Below are 14,589 nucleotides of genomic sequence, written 5' to 3' on the forward strand. Positions count from 1 at the left end.
ATAAGACTAGTGGTTGATAGTGCGAGCATTATTCCATGTGACACATTAGCCGTCATGGTGCAGTGACTGTTGTGGACACCCACTCTGGTACAGTCCTCTCAAGCCATGGTTGCCACAAGTTGCCTTTGCATGATTGGTTGTTAGCATGCATGGACTTCTGTTCAATATTTAGGGGTGGTGGGTGGCTTAGTGGTTCATGCGTTCGCTCATCACCCCGAAGACCTGGGTTCAATACCCCACATGGGTACAATGTGTGAAGCCTGGTGTCCCCAGCCATGATATTGCTGGAATAAAATGGCATAAAACTAATTCACTTTTTAGTTTTTAAGTTATAGTTGACACTGAAAAAATATGTTGTAAGAAATTAAAAACAACAACAACCTTATGCAGTTAAACATGATAATCACAGTTATGTAATGGATTCATAAGTTGATTTATTGCTGAGTGTGGCTTTAAACAACAAACCAACCAACCAACCAACCAACCAACCAGCCAACCAACCAACCAGCCAATCACAGTGGAATCCCATCATAATTTGTTGATAATGATAACATGTCAGTGATAGCAATGTTAATGTTACATTCATACTCAGAGCTACAGGGGGCAGTGGGGTAGTCTAGTGGTTAAAGCGTTGGCTCGTCACGCCGAAGACCCGGGTTCGAATCCCCACATGGGTACAATGAGTGAAGCCCATTTCTGGTGTCCCCAGCCGTGATATTGCAGGAATATTGCTAAAAGCGGTGTAAAACCAAACTCAGTCAGTCAGTCAGAGCTACAGATAAGTTTTTGAGTCATTGAGTTATGTACTCGCTTGTGTTCATCTCAATTGGGTATCCTAATTTTCCTGTGAGTAACCAGATAATCTGTACTCACCTCACACAAATTCAATTGGATATTTTGCCATTTTCCATTAATTTAAAAAATATAATGTAGTTTAAATGTTAATGTTTGTTATTTATATTTGATCTGTAATATGAGAAACAGAAAGAAAGAATGCAAGTTGTCAAGTTCATGTCCTGAAATAGAACCTCTCAAAATACCTCAGTTATTTCATCTATCCACCGGTTTGCAAGCTAAGATTTGACATTTTTGTGTGTACGCATGTAAGATCAGATTTATTGAGTATTTACAAAATTCAAGCATACTTGTGTATGCAATAGACTTAATAGGAATTGAGTTTCCACATAAATATTTGTGTAATTTATGCAGATACGCAGCTTATCTGTACCTCTGATACTGAACTAATGATGATATTAAAATTAATTAATTCATTAGTAAACTTGTTTGCAGTGGTATAAAATCTGAGTTAAGTGAAATGTATCTTTGTGTCATAAGCTCACATAGTCCTAGAGCAACTTCAAGAGGTGGTTTGAATATTCAGGTAAACAGTTACATGAATAAAGGCACATATTATCATTTTGTGTTCAACGGAATGAGTGAGTGAAGTAGAGTTTAGTCTGCTCTTATCATCATTGCTGTACTTTTCTAGCATTATCACAGCAGGAGCCACCAGAAAATGATTAGATTGAGTTGAAATTTGTCTGAGCTGAAATATTGGTTAATAGCCCAGTTTTGTGTAAATTTGTTTTAGGCGTGTGAGTGGGTGATCAGCTGTTGCTATCGGCAGCAGGTGTAGAAGCCACCCCCGCCATGACACAGGCATCTAGGTTACCTGTAATTATGCAAACAGTGTGTGATCATCAAGTCGTGTACAACTTTCTTGGATATAGATAATTTAATAAGAATAAATGTTGGATATTGTTTGATGTGCATTTGTATATGATATATGTTGTTTTTAAAAATGAATATAGAAAGAAATATTGAACCGAACTGTATCAACCTGTCTGTGTTTAGTTTCAGTAGCACAACTCACACACCATTCGACTATTAGTTGAACATTTTCATTGATCTGTTCATGAATTAAAAAACTTTTATTAATTTTATTTGCATTTCCATGGCAACCAAGTTGGAGTTAGTTTCAAATGAGGGTAGGTTTGTTACAGGTCATATCACATAACTAGGTGACAGGTCATATCACATAACTAGGTTACAGGTCATATCACATAACTAGGTTACAGGTCATATCACATAACTAGGTTACAGGTCATATCACATAACTAGGTTACAGGTCATATCACATAACTAGGTTACAGGTCATATCACATAACTAGGTTACAGGTCAATATTTCTTTATGAAACTATATACTTAAGGCATGCATGAGGTCGGAGATGAGAAAGACATGAAAAATATATATAGACCACATACTTAACATATTGGGGTTACGGCCTGCTACTTCTACTACTTTTTATCTTTAGGTAGGTAGGTAGGTGGTAGGTGGTAGGGTAGGTAGGTGAAGCCAGTAATAATTGGGTATATAAAAGAGAAACCAGTTTATGACAAGCTTACTGTTAAACAATTGATGGCATTGTGTATTCAATTAAGTAGGATTTGACCAACAATAGATATAGGAGAGTGGGTTCAAGGTGACGTGTTTAGAGAAGATATTGTAATTAATGCCTAACTTTGATCAAATCAGCAGCAAGTCAGGCTTACAACATTGCTCTCTCTCTCTCTGTTAAATGGGTTCGTTTATGCTTTTATAATATACCCATGTAAACTTAGGATAGCTATACAGGGGTGCAGTATTGCAGCCCAGATTCTGTATTGAACCCCTGCCAGTTCTACATTGCCTCGCTATGATTTGTTTTATTGAAGTAACAGATTATTGCAAGGTAAGAACTTCTAACTCGTTGTTTCTCTGCTCCCATCACATCTTCTTGTGCAATACAAAACATCCAAATGCACTAGTATGACGTTCTATATATGTACGACACCGTGGGTGTCAGGAGTTTATTGAATAACAAACATCAGATTTGCATGCATTCACAAATATGTTAGACATCATGAACCAGTCAACATTATCAATGTTAGCAAACGTCAGACGAGATCTAGACACATCTTGGTATTTCCTTCACTGTTCTTTAAGTAAATGTGATACAATATCAGTTAATATCAGGCTATTTTGGACTGTGCCCATTCAGCTGTTGTGAGTCATACGACATGGTTACAAAGGACATGGTTATAAAGGACATGGTTACATAGAATGGTGCCAGTGTGATTCCAGTTGGTAAGCTAGTGGTTACGCTGTCTACTTTACACAGCTATAAATATGCTGTATGAATGAAGTGAATGGATGGGTTTTCTACAATGAGCACATGCTTTCTGATCCTGGACTCGCTAAGTCAGTGCTTGATTTCAAGCAGCTAGTGACTGACGTGGCTGTTACTGAGTGCTTTCTAATCTCCAGCTCAGGAGGTAAAATATTAACAGAGAAAGTTTGGTTTGTAGAGGTTATATATAATACATGGTTTGAAGTTTTGGGTTATGTTAGTCCTTGGACACAATTTGTGGGTGGGTGGTGGAGGTAGTCTAGTGGTTAAAGTGTTTGCTTGTCTTGCTGAAGACCGGGTTCCATTCCCCACATGGGTACAATGTGTGAAGCCTTTTCTGGTGTCATCCGCTTTGATATTGGTGGAATATTGCTGAAAAATCACTCACTCGGTCATGTTGTTTATATTGATCATTATTAAGGGTTTAAGAGGAACATATTTATTAGTGGCGAGGAATGTAATTCACATTGGAGATGTATAAAAATATTACGTGACATTGTTATAATGAAGCCTAAAGGAAACTAACATATTTGTCATGATTGTTCAATTCTGATTAAAACTTGCTCTAACTCCTACTGATAGTAGAGGGTCATTCGTGATCACATTGACAGTCTACAAGAATTTATGTGTAGTGATAGAATCAGGCACTAGGCAGAAAGTTTAAAGCCAGGAGTAACTGTAAGGGAGCTTTAGATGTTATTATATACTGATAAAGAGTCCCCTTGATTCTTTCATAGCACTGTAGTTACCATAGCAAGACGATAAATACATAACATAATACGAAATATAGGTGTATCCTGAACTCCTTTTGTTTGAATGTCAACAAATTAGGTGGTGTTTGCAAGTAGTATAAGTAATTTGGATGCTGTTCATTCATCTAGCTGCCCATTCCATGTCTATTCCACCATGATATTGCTGACATATTCTTAAGAGCAGCAAAACCCCAACTCAATTACTCATTCAAATCCAGTTTATTTGTGAAAATCTGGCAGTACCATATACCCATGCCTTTTTGTTGTCTCACAAAATGTCTAAGATCTGATCACTTTGGACTTGCTGCCCACATTAAGCTGACACGCCTGAAATAACTGAAATACGAATCAGGGCTGTTAGAAACACTGATGTATCACTCTTTAGTACTGAAGGTTTTTTATTTCCCCCCCCCCCCCGCAACTCGTTTTGCGGGGGTATTGAAATGGACTCTGTATTTTACCACTGCGGGGATATTGCTGCCTTCTTGTTAACATAGGATATGGTGGTGAACAAGGGAGAGTTCTGACTCATAGTCTCCTTGTGTGGTTCAGTCCTCGATATGGGTTTGTCTGGTTCAAATCTACCTGCATACGGGGAGTTCTGACTCATAGTCCCCTTGTGTGGTTCAGTCCTCGATATGGGTTTACCTGGTTCAAATCTACCTGCATACGGGGAGTTCTGACTCATAGTCCTCTTCTGTGGTTCAGTCCTCGACATGGGTTTGTCTGGTTCAAATCTACCTGCATACCTGTGTTCTTTGATGTGGGAGTAAAGCTCGTTTAGCATGTAATCACATTAAGGGTGATCATGACATATTTGTGTGCCATATAGGAATGCATGTTGATAGAGTGTGTTCAGTGCATGTGGAGCTGTAGATCAATAGGTTCAATACCTGGGGAAGCAGGATCACAGATCTGATCACTATGTCAGTCAAGTAACAGTATCTCTACATTTTTTGTAAGTATGAATTGGGCAGAGTGGTAACCTAATGGTTAAAGTGTTCGCTCATCATCATAAAGACCGGGATTCTATTCCCTACATGGCTACCAGGGTTCAAAATACCCCATATATAAGTGTGCCATGGCATGGTAATTACTGAAATGGCTAAAAAATGTTCTCGGTGCCCTTATGACACGCCTTATTTTTCAGAGACATAACTCACATTTAGTCATTTAATCCCCAAAACAATTTTTTTTTTCCAAATTAAATAATACCATACATATTTGAATGCTCATAAACCCATTTCTTTATTTAACAATGATCATCATCATTGTCATTTATTCTAAAAACATGTGGGCATTAACTCAAGTTCTGAAAGGCACACCTAAAGTATTTGTCTGGTGCCCTAAGGCACACTTAGAAATAAAAGTATTTCTATCCCTGGGTACTATGTGAGAAGCTTATTTCTGGTGTAGTGCAGAATTGTTTGAACTCAACAATTATAAATTTTGTCAACCAAAATTTGCTTAGCCCCAAAAGCGACTCCGAAGAATAACTGATACCTCATCACTTCATCATCTCACTTCTTCATCATTTCATCTCATCATCATCTCATCTATTCACTGTTTCATCATCGTCAGCTATTATTTGCAAGAATGTAGAACTGAAGAAAATTCCGCCTAAGTTTAGGAAGCAGTATGGGTCTAAATTCGTTTAAATTTGACATGACATTTTAATATTTAATATCAGCTTCCTAACTGGAGGAGAAACTTGTGAAACACAATGGACAGTTAGCTCTTCACACACCTTGGACTGAGAGCGTGATAAAAGCATTGATCATTTAAAATGCTGCAGTCTGTCCGAGGCTGTTTTGTTTGTGCCTGTACAAGGCTGGATGACCCGAACAGTGGTGAGGACTCGGAACTCGATGTCGAGCCAGAGTTCTCGGAACTCGATGTCGAGCCAGAATTCTCCACCAATACAGTTTATGAAGAAGATGTATGTGTAAGTGGTTTGTTTTGTTCACATGTTTAATACACGCAAATCCAATGTGAAACATTTGGGAGAACTTCTTTTCTGTTGTCAGTGAAGAAAATCCTTGGATGTGATAAGGGAAAGTTATTGATGACTCTTTCGTTAGGTTAAGAATTTTTGTATTTAGATTGCCAAGATAAGTTTGTAGCTTTGTGTTTTGTTTTTTCTATTTTTATGTGTTTTAAAATTTTTGAACATTTTTTTTAAGATTGTTGAATGCATTTACAAGTTTTGATGTGTGACACATATGATTAATGCTGCTTGTAAATGGTGGCGCATATCAGTGGAGATGAAAATGTAACACTGGAATATGTTGTTGTTTAATGCCGCACTAAGCAATATTCCAACTGTATGGTGGCAATCTGTAAATAATCGAGCCTGGACCAGACAGTCCAGTGATCAACATCATGAGCATTGATCTATGCAATTGGGATACCATGACATGTGTCAACCAAGTCAGCGAGTCTGACCATCCGATCCCGTTAGTCGACGACAAGCATGGGTTACTGAAGACCAATTCTAACCCGGATGTTCAAGGGTTCAGTGGAATATGGTGTATTAGATCTGTATCTAAACATCACTATAAATCTCATGATTAACGTACATATACGACGTCATGCATGTTAAGAGCAGTGAATCTGCCTAGACTAATAATTTCATTTTGCTTTTTACATATTGTTAACTGTAACTTCAAAGCTGAGCTTGATCTGCAGGCTGTAGTGAGTGTTAATCCATATACAACAAACTAGTTCGAACATTACATGCGCACCCCAATAGTTTCAATTCAGTGTCAACATGCATTTTGTAGTTGAATAAAATCGCATGCATTTGCAAATTCTACAACAATATTGATTCCATTGTTGATATTTGCATCAGTCATCCATCATAAAATTGTTTCAGTGAGCATGATGTGAAATGCACAACATGGTTCAAAATAGATTGTACGCTGCGACCGCCGTGCATGTATTGCTATTCCATTACTGCTAGCAAGCCATGTGGGGGATTGTGACCACGCCCTGCATGGGGATCCTGCAGTGCTGAGGAGTTTGCTTATTATCCGAGCATTATTGCACTAACGCGACCCACACAATATATACACGCTGTGGAAGCGCTCCAGTGTTGGAAAGGGTGGATGATGGTTGGATGTTAAGGTAGGGTGCATTAAAGTTGTATGTTCCAGATCTACAAGTACAGATCTGAAATATTACTGTCTAATATCTACTTGTACAGTATTGAAATATTACTGTCTAATATCTACTTGTACAGTATTGAAATATTACTGTCTAATATCTACTTGTACAGTATTGAAATATTACTGTGTCGAATATCTTCCTGTACAGTATTGAAATATTACTGTCTAATATCTACTTGTTCAGTATTGAAATATTACTGTGTCGAATATCTACTTGTACAGTATTGAAATATTACTGTCTAATATCTACTTGTACAGTATTGAAATATTACAGTCTAATATCTACTTGTACAGATCCGAAATATATCTGTGTCGAATATCTACCTGTACAGTATTGAAATATTACTGTCTAATATCTACTTGTACAGATCTGAAATATATCTGTGTCGAATATCTACATGTACAGTATTGAAATATTACTGTCTAATATCTACTTGTACAGATCTGAAATATATCTGTGTCGAATATCTACTTGTACAGTATTGAAATATTACTGTGTCGAATATCTATATTTTCGAAGCTGTCCTTATGTTAAGATGGTCGTAAGTGCCATACATTGACATTAACTTACGACTATCTTAGCTCTAAGAGAGCTTTGAAAATCTATGCCCTGGTTAATTATTTGATGCCTTGTGACAATGATGGTAACAGGAGAAACGATGCTGATTAGATGTTTGTCAACCGTGTAAGACTAGGCATCCTAGACCATAGGTATTGGCTCTGTAGCACCACCAGACATTTATTATAGATCTGGGTGCCATTGTACAAAGCAACCTTAGCACTAAGGTGACCGTACCTTAACATAGACGTTATGTAGTCTTAGCGCTCAGGTGACCGTAACTCCCATACCTTAACATAGACTTAGTAGTCTTAGTGCTAAGGTGACCGTAACTCCCATACCTTAACATAGACTTAGTAGTCTTAGCGCTAAGGTGACCGTAACTCCCATACCTTAACATAGACTTAGTAGTCTTAGTGCTAAGGTGACCGTAACTCCCATACCTTAACATAGACTTAGTAGTCTTAGCGCTAAGGTGACCGTAACTCCATACCTTAACATAGACTTAGTAGTCTTAGCACTAAGGTGACCATAACTCCATACCTTAACATAGACTTAGTAGTCTCAGCACTAAGGTGACCATAACTCCATACCTTAACATAGACTTAGTAGTCTTAGTGCTAAGGTGACCATAACTCCATACCTTAACATAGACTTAGTAGTCTTAGTGCTAAGGTGACCGTAACTCCCATACCTTAACATAGACTTAGTAGTCTTAGCACTAAGGTGACCATAACTCCCATACCTTAACATAGACTTAGTAGTCTTAGCTCTAAGGTGACCGTAACTCCCATACTTTAACATAGACTTAGTAGTCTTAGCACTAAGGTGACCATAACTCCATACCTTAACATAGACTTAGTAGTCCTAGTGCTAAGGTGACCGTAACTCCCATACCTTAACATAGACTTAGTAGTCTTAGCGCTAAGGTGACCGTAACTCCCATACCTTAACATAGACCTAAGGTAGTCTTAGCGCTAAGGTGACCATAACTCCCATACCTTAACATAGACTTAGTAGTCTTAGCACTAAGGTGACCATAACTCCATACCTTAACATAGACTTAGTAGTCTTAGTGCTAAGGTGACCGTAACTCCCATACCTTAACATAGACTTAGTAGTCTTAGCGCTAAGGTGACCGTAACTCCCATACCTTAACATAGACCTAAGGTAGTCTTAGCTCTAAGGTGACCGTAACTCCCATACCTTAACATAGACCTAAGGTAGTCTTAGCTCTAAGGTGACCGTAACTCCCATACTTTAACATAGACTTGATGCAGTCTTAGCTCTAAGGTGACCTTAACTCCCATACTTTAACATAGACCTAAGGTAGTCTTAGCGCTAAGGTGACCGTAACTCCCATACTTTAACATAGACTTTATGTAGTCTTAGCGCTAAGGTTGTTTTGTACAATGGCACCCTGGATATCTGACCAAATGTGAAAACAGGATTTCTACTCTCATGTGAAATGTTATGTCATACAATATGCAGGACATGTGACAAGATGATATATATATCATGTATGGTGTGTGTTGAGCAGCCAGTGTATGTTAGACAATATGCAGCACATGTCACAAGATGATATATCTATGTATGGTGTGTGTTGAGCAGCCAGTATATGTTAGACAATGGTTTGTGTAGGGAATGACCAACGACATTTTGATTATCATCACAAGGACATTTCCTTGATTTTTGAAATGTTTGGTTGGGTGGTTTTCTCAATGATTACCACCTTTTTCGTAAGGATTAATGACTTAATTCTGTGTGTTCACCTTTCTTGCGATCCATCCCTGTCTTCCCCTCCCCTCCCTTCCTTCCTTCCAACCCCAATCCTCGCCCCCTTCCACCCCCACACGGTTGTATATCTTTAAAAGATTCACGTTATGTATGTGCTATATGATCATTGCCCTGCTGCTTATAACAGTTCATTGGTGTGGGCGTCTCTAGGGCTGTGTCAGTACGTACTTGTAAGGCGCAGAGTGAGCACTTATTATTTTGTATTGAATTTGAATTGCTTTGGCCCGAGTATGTTGTACTTCTCTGAAGGTCATGTGTCAATACTGACAGGATTATGTTCGTGGAAGGATCTTTTAAATATGATCCATACTCCCCATTCTGAGATCACAAATCCATACTGAATATTTTCTCATTCCGTCTGTACAGTGCCTCTTACGTCACACTGGGACATTCCCACCCCATAACTTACCACTGTGACATTCCCACCCTAAAACTTACCACTGTGACATTCCCACCCTAAAACTTACCACTGTGACATTCCCACCCTAAAACCTACCACTGTGACATTCCCACCCCAAAACTTACCACTGTGACATTCCCACCCTAAAACCTACCACTGTGACATTCCCACCCTAAAACTTACCACTGTGACATTCCCACCCTAAAAAACTTACCACTGTGACATTCCCACCCTAAAACTTACCACTGTGACATTCCCACCCCAAAACTTACCACTGTGACATTCCCACCCTAAAACTTACCACTGTGACATTCCCACCCTAAAACTTACCACTGTGACATTCCCACCCTAAAACTTACCACTGTGACATTCCATTCCCACCCTACCCATTCCCATCCCAAAACCTACCACTGTGACCCCACCCTGTGACATTCCCCCACCCACTGTGACATTCCCACCCTAAAACTTACCACTGTGACATTCCCACCCTAAAACTTACCACTGTGACATTCCCACCCTAAAACTTACCACTGTGACATTCCCACCCTAAAACTTACCACTGTGACATTCCCAAAAACTTACCACTGTGACATTCCCACCCTGTGACATTCCCACCCCAAAAACTTACCACTGTGACATTCCCACCCTAAAACTTACCACTGTGACATTCCCACCCCAAAACTTACCACTGTGACATTCCCACCCTAAAACTTACCACTGTGACATTCCCACCCTAAAACTTACCACTGTGACATTCCCACCCCAAAAATGTTACCACTGTGACATTCCCACCCTAAAACTTACCACTGTGACATTCCCATCCCAAAACTTACCACTGTGACATTCCCACCCTAAAACCTACCACTGTGACATTCCCACCCCAAAACTTACCACTGTGACATTCCCACCCTAAAACTTACCACTGTGACATTCCCACCCTAAAACTTACCACTTTGACATTCCCACCCCAAGACTTACCACTGTGACATTCCCACCCTAAAACCTACCACTGTGACATTCCCACCCTAAAACGTAACACTCTGACATTCACACCCCAAACCCCACCACTCTCACATTCCCACCCAAAATCCTCCCACTCTGACATTCCCACTCTAAAATGTCCCACTCTCACATTCCCACGCTAAAACGTCCCACTCTCACATTCCCACGCTAAGTGATTTGGAGCTTCAGAATGTCAGCAACAAAGTACATTCAGATTAACAAAAAGTGTACTCACCTTCACAGGACAGGCCAAAATCCTCCCACTCTGACATTCCCACGCTAAAATGTCCCACTCTTACATTCCCACGCTTAAACGTCCCACTCTCACATTCCCACGCTAAAACGTCCCACTCTCATATACCCATGCTAAAATGTCGAACTCTCACATTCCCACCCCAAACCCCACCACTCTCACATTCCTACCAAAAATCCTACCACTGTGGCTTTCCCACCCTAAAATGTCCCACTCTGAAATTCCACCTTAATTCTCAACTAATGCCACCTTAGATGCTTTCAATCACCTTGGCCTTCCCCCACCCTAGTTACAACCAAAATCCCCACCCCCCTGCCACCCACAGTAGGGTTCTATCGTCTCATGGAGAAGTCAGGACAGCCTGATATCAACTATTTAGCTTCATGTTTCCAGTGTGTTGTCCCTTGATGATGTGTGTATTCTTCCACCCACAGCAGGGTACTACTAGTCACACGGAGATGATGTCAGGACAGCACAACTGGTACGCCTGCTCCCACGCACGCCCTACATACTGCAATGTGTGCCGGGAAGCCCTCTCAGGGGTCACGTCACATGGCCTGTCCTGTGAAGGTGAGTACACTTTTTGTTAATCTGAATGTACTTTGTTGCTGACATTCTGAAGCTCCACATCACTCAGGTCCATATCCCTACTTCTTCCACCCAGACAGTCAGTGTCTTGCACTCCAGAAATCCAGAAAGCCTCCTTCCTCCATCATTTATCTGACCCCCACTTCTTGCACTCCAGAAATCCAGAAAGTTTTCTGCCTCCATCATTTATCTGAACCAACTTCTTGTACTCCAGAAAGTCTTCTGCCTCCATTTCCCTGACCCCACTTCTTGTACTCAAGAAAGCCTTCTGCCTCTGTCATTTCCCTGGCCCCACTTCTTGTACTCTAAAAAGTCTTCTTCCTCTGTCATTTCCCTGGCTCGACTTCTTGTACTCCAGAAAGTCTTCTTCCTCTGTCATTTGGGGCGGTGGGGTAGCCTAGTGGTTAAAGCGTTGGCTCGTCATGCCGAAGACCCGGGTTCGAATCCCCACATGGGTACAATGTGTGAAGCCCATTTCTGGTGTCCCCACCGTGATGTTGCTGGAATATTGCTAAAAGCGGTGTAAAACCAAAGTCAGTCAGTCAGTCCTCTGTCATTTCCCTGGCCCCACTTCTTGTACTCCAGAAATTCTTCTTCCTCTGTCTTTTCCTTGGCCCCTTTTTGTACTCTAAAAAGTCTTCTGCCTCTATCATTTGCCTGGCACCCTACTTACTCTGTCAGTGTGTCCAGTCTTTGGTTCGTCCCAGTCACTGTCTACCACTTTGCTACTTGCACCCAACCCAGCCCATGTTGACATTAGCGTGCAGATATGTCAGGAGATGGCAGCAAATAGACGCACAGTCAGTCTGTGCCACACAGGAAGTAGCTCTCATATACTTGATCATGGTCACCTGACCAATTCAATACCAGCAATTAAACGTAAGTATCTGTTAGTGTAATATCGTAGGTAACTGTCAGGGATGAGATCAATATCGGTGGACTGCGTGCGTTCAAGAGGATTGACCTTTACGAAGCAAGAACGAAAACTTTTTGAAATATGTGGTATACTTATGAACATTTTAGAGGGTGATAGTTTGGCTGGTTGTTGATTTATTTGCTTGGATAGGGTGTTGAGAAAATGTAAGTGATTTATCCAGGATTGTGAGTGAGTGAGTTTAGTTTTACGCCACACTCAGCAATATTCAAGCTATATGGCGGCGGTCGGTAAATAATCGAGTCTGGACCAGACAATCCAGTGATCAACAGCATGAGCATTGATCTGCGCAATTGGGAACTGATGACATAGCCAGCGAGCCTGACCACCCGATCCCGTTAGTCGCCTCTTACGACAAGCATGGGTTACTGAAGGCTCATTCTAACCCGGACCTTCAAGGGTAAGCCAGGATTGTAAACTATATGACCATGCATTCAGTTAGGGTGAAAAATCATCATTTTGTTAAAACTTCAGATTTGTTTAAAGTGATCGGTTTTCGTAAGTTCAGAGGTACTTAAACATAGTATTGGGGCTACAATTAGCCTCCATGAAGGTCTAGATAAATCTGTACAAAAAATATTATGTGTGAGTGAGAGGAGATCATGTCGTCTGTTGGGATAACACAGTAGGGAATAACATGTCTGTAAGGATAACACAGTAGGGAATAAGGGCGGTGGGGTAGCCTAATGGTTAAAGCGTTGGCTCGTCACGCCGAAGACCCGGGTTCGAATCCCCACATGGGTACAATGTGTGAAGCCCATTTCTGGTGTCCCCCACTGTGATGTTGCTAGAATATTGCTAAAAGCGGCGTGAAACCAAACTCAGTCAGTCAGTAGGGAATAACATGTCTGTAAGGATAACACAGTAGGGAATAACATGTCTGTAAGGATAACACAGTAGGGAATAACATGTCTGTAAGGATAACACAGTAGGGAATAACATGTCTGTAAGGATAACACAGTAGGGAATAACATGTCTGTTGGGATAACACAGTAGGGAATATCATGTCTGTAAGGATAACACAGTAGGGAGTAACATGTCTGTAAGGATAACACAGTAGGGAATAACATGTCTGTAAGGACAACAGTAGGGAATAACATGTATGTAAGGATAACACAGTAGGGAATAACATGTATGTAAGGATAACACAGTAGGGAATAACATGTCTGTAAGGATAACACTGTAGAGAATAACATGTATGTAAGGATAACATGGTAGCATGGAATAACATGTCTGTTGGGATAACACAGTAGGGAATAACATGTCTGTAAGGATAACACAGTAGGGAATAACATGTATGTAAGGATAACACAGTAGGGAATAACATGTCTGTAAGGATAACACAGTAGGGAATAACATGTATGTACAGGCCTCAGATAAAAATTTTTAAGGGGCGGTAGGGAATAGGTACAGATAAAAAAAAAATTAGGGGCATGTGTGGGGTAGCCTAATGGTTAAAGCGTTGGCTCGTCACGCCGAAGACCCGGGTTCGAATCCCCACATGGGCACAATGTGTGAAGCCCAATTCTGGTGTCCCCCGCCGTGATGCTGCTGGAATATTGCTAAAAGCGGCGTAAAACCAAACTCAGTCAGTCAGATAATTTTTCAACAACAGGAGGATGTATTCCTTATTTTTTTCAAAATCGGAGTACTGGAAAACCTTGAGAGTACATTTAGAGTACTGAATGGAATTTAATGGAGTATCAGCAATTCATATATGCACCACAACATTGCTACTCTTGTGTAAACAGGTCAATGAACAATAAAACAGATAAATACGTCTGTAAATGATTCTAAGACCGTACACCATTGCTGTGGTGCGTATCAGCTACGTTTTCTAAATTATTTCCTACCGTATCGTGCATTTTTTCTATCCGTACATACGCTGATATGGCGCTTATCTGGAGCCCTGTATGTAGGAATAACACATCAGTAGGGATATCACAGTAGTTAATAACAGATCAGT

The 14,589-nt window shown here is 40.3% G+C and overlaps 1 protein-coding gene across 1 annotated transcript in view; it reads left to right on the forward strand.

Moving 5' to 3' along the window:
- LOC124266809 (diacylglycerol kinase delta-like) overlaps positions 1–14,589 on the forward strand; it is a 171,532-nt gene that overhangs the window by 118,625 nt on the left and 38,318 nt on the right. Inside the window, 1 exon segment of the mRNA XM_046701614.1 lies at positions 11,536–11,671. Coding sequence (XP_046557570.1) covers positions 11,536–11,671 — 136 coding nt within the window.

This window comes from Haliotis rubra, unplaced genomic scaffold, assembly GCF_003918875.1.
Source record: "Haliotis rubra isolate DU_JTF1 unplaced genomic scaffold, ASM391887v1 Scf128, whole genome shotgun sequence".
Taxonomy (NCBI): Eukaryota; Metazoa; Mollusca; class Gastropoda; order Lepetellida; family Haliotidae; genus Haliotis; species Haliotis rubra.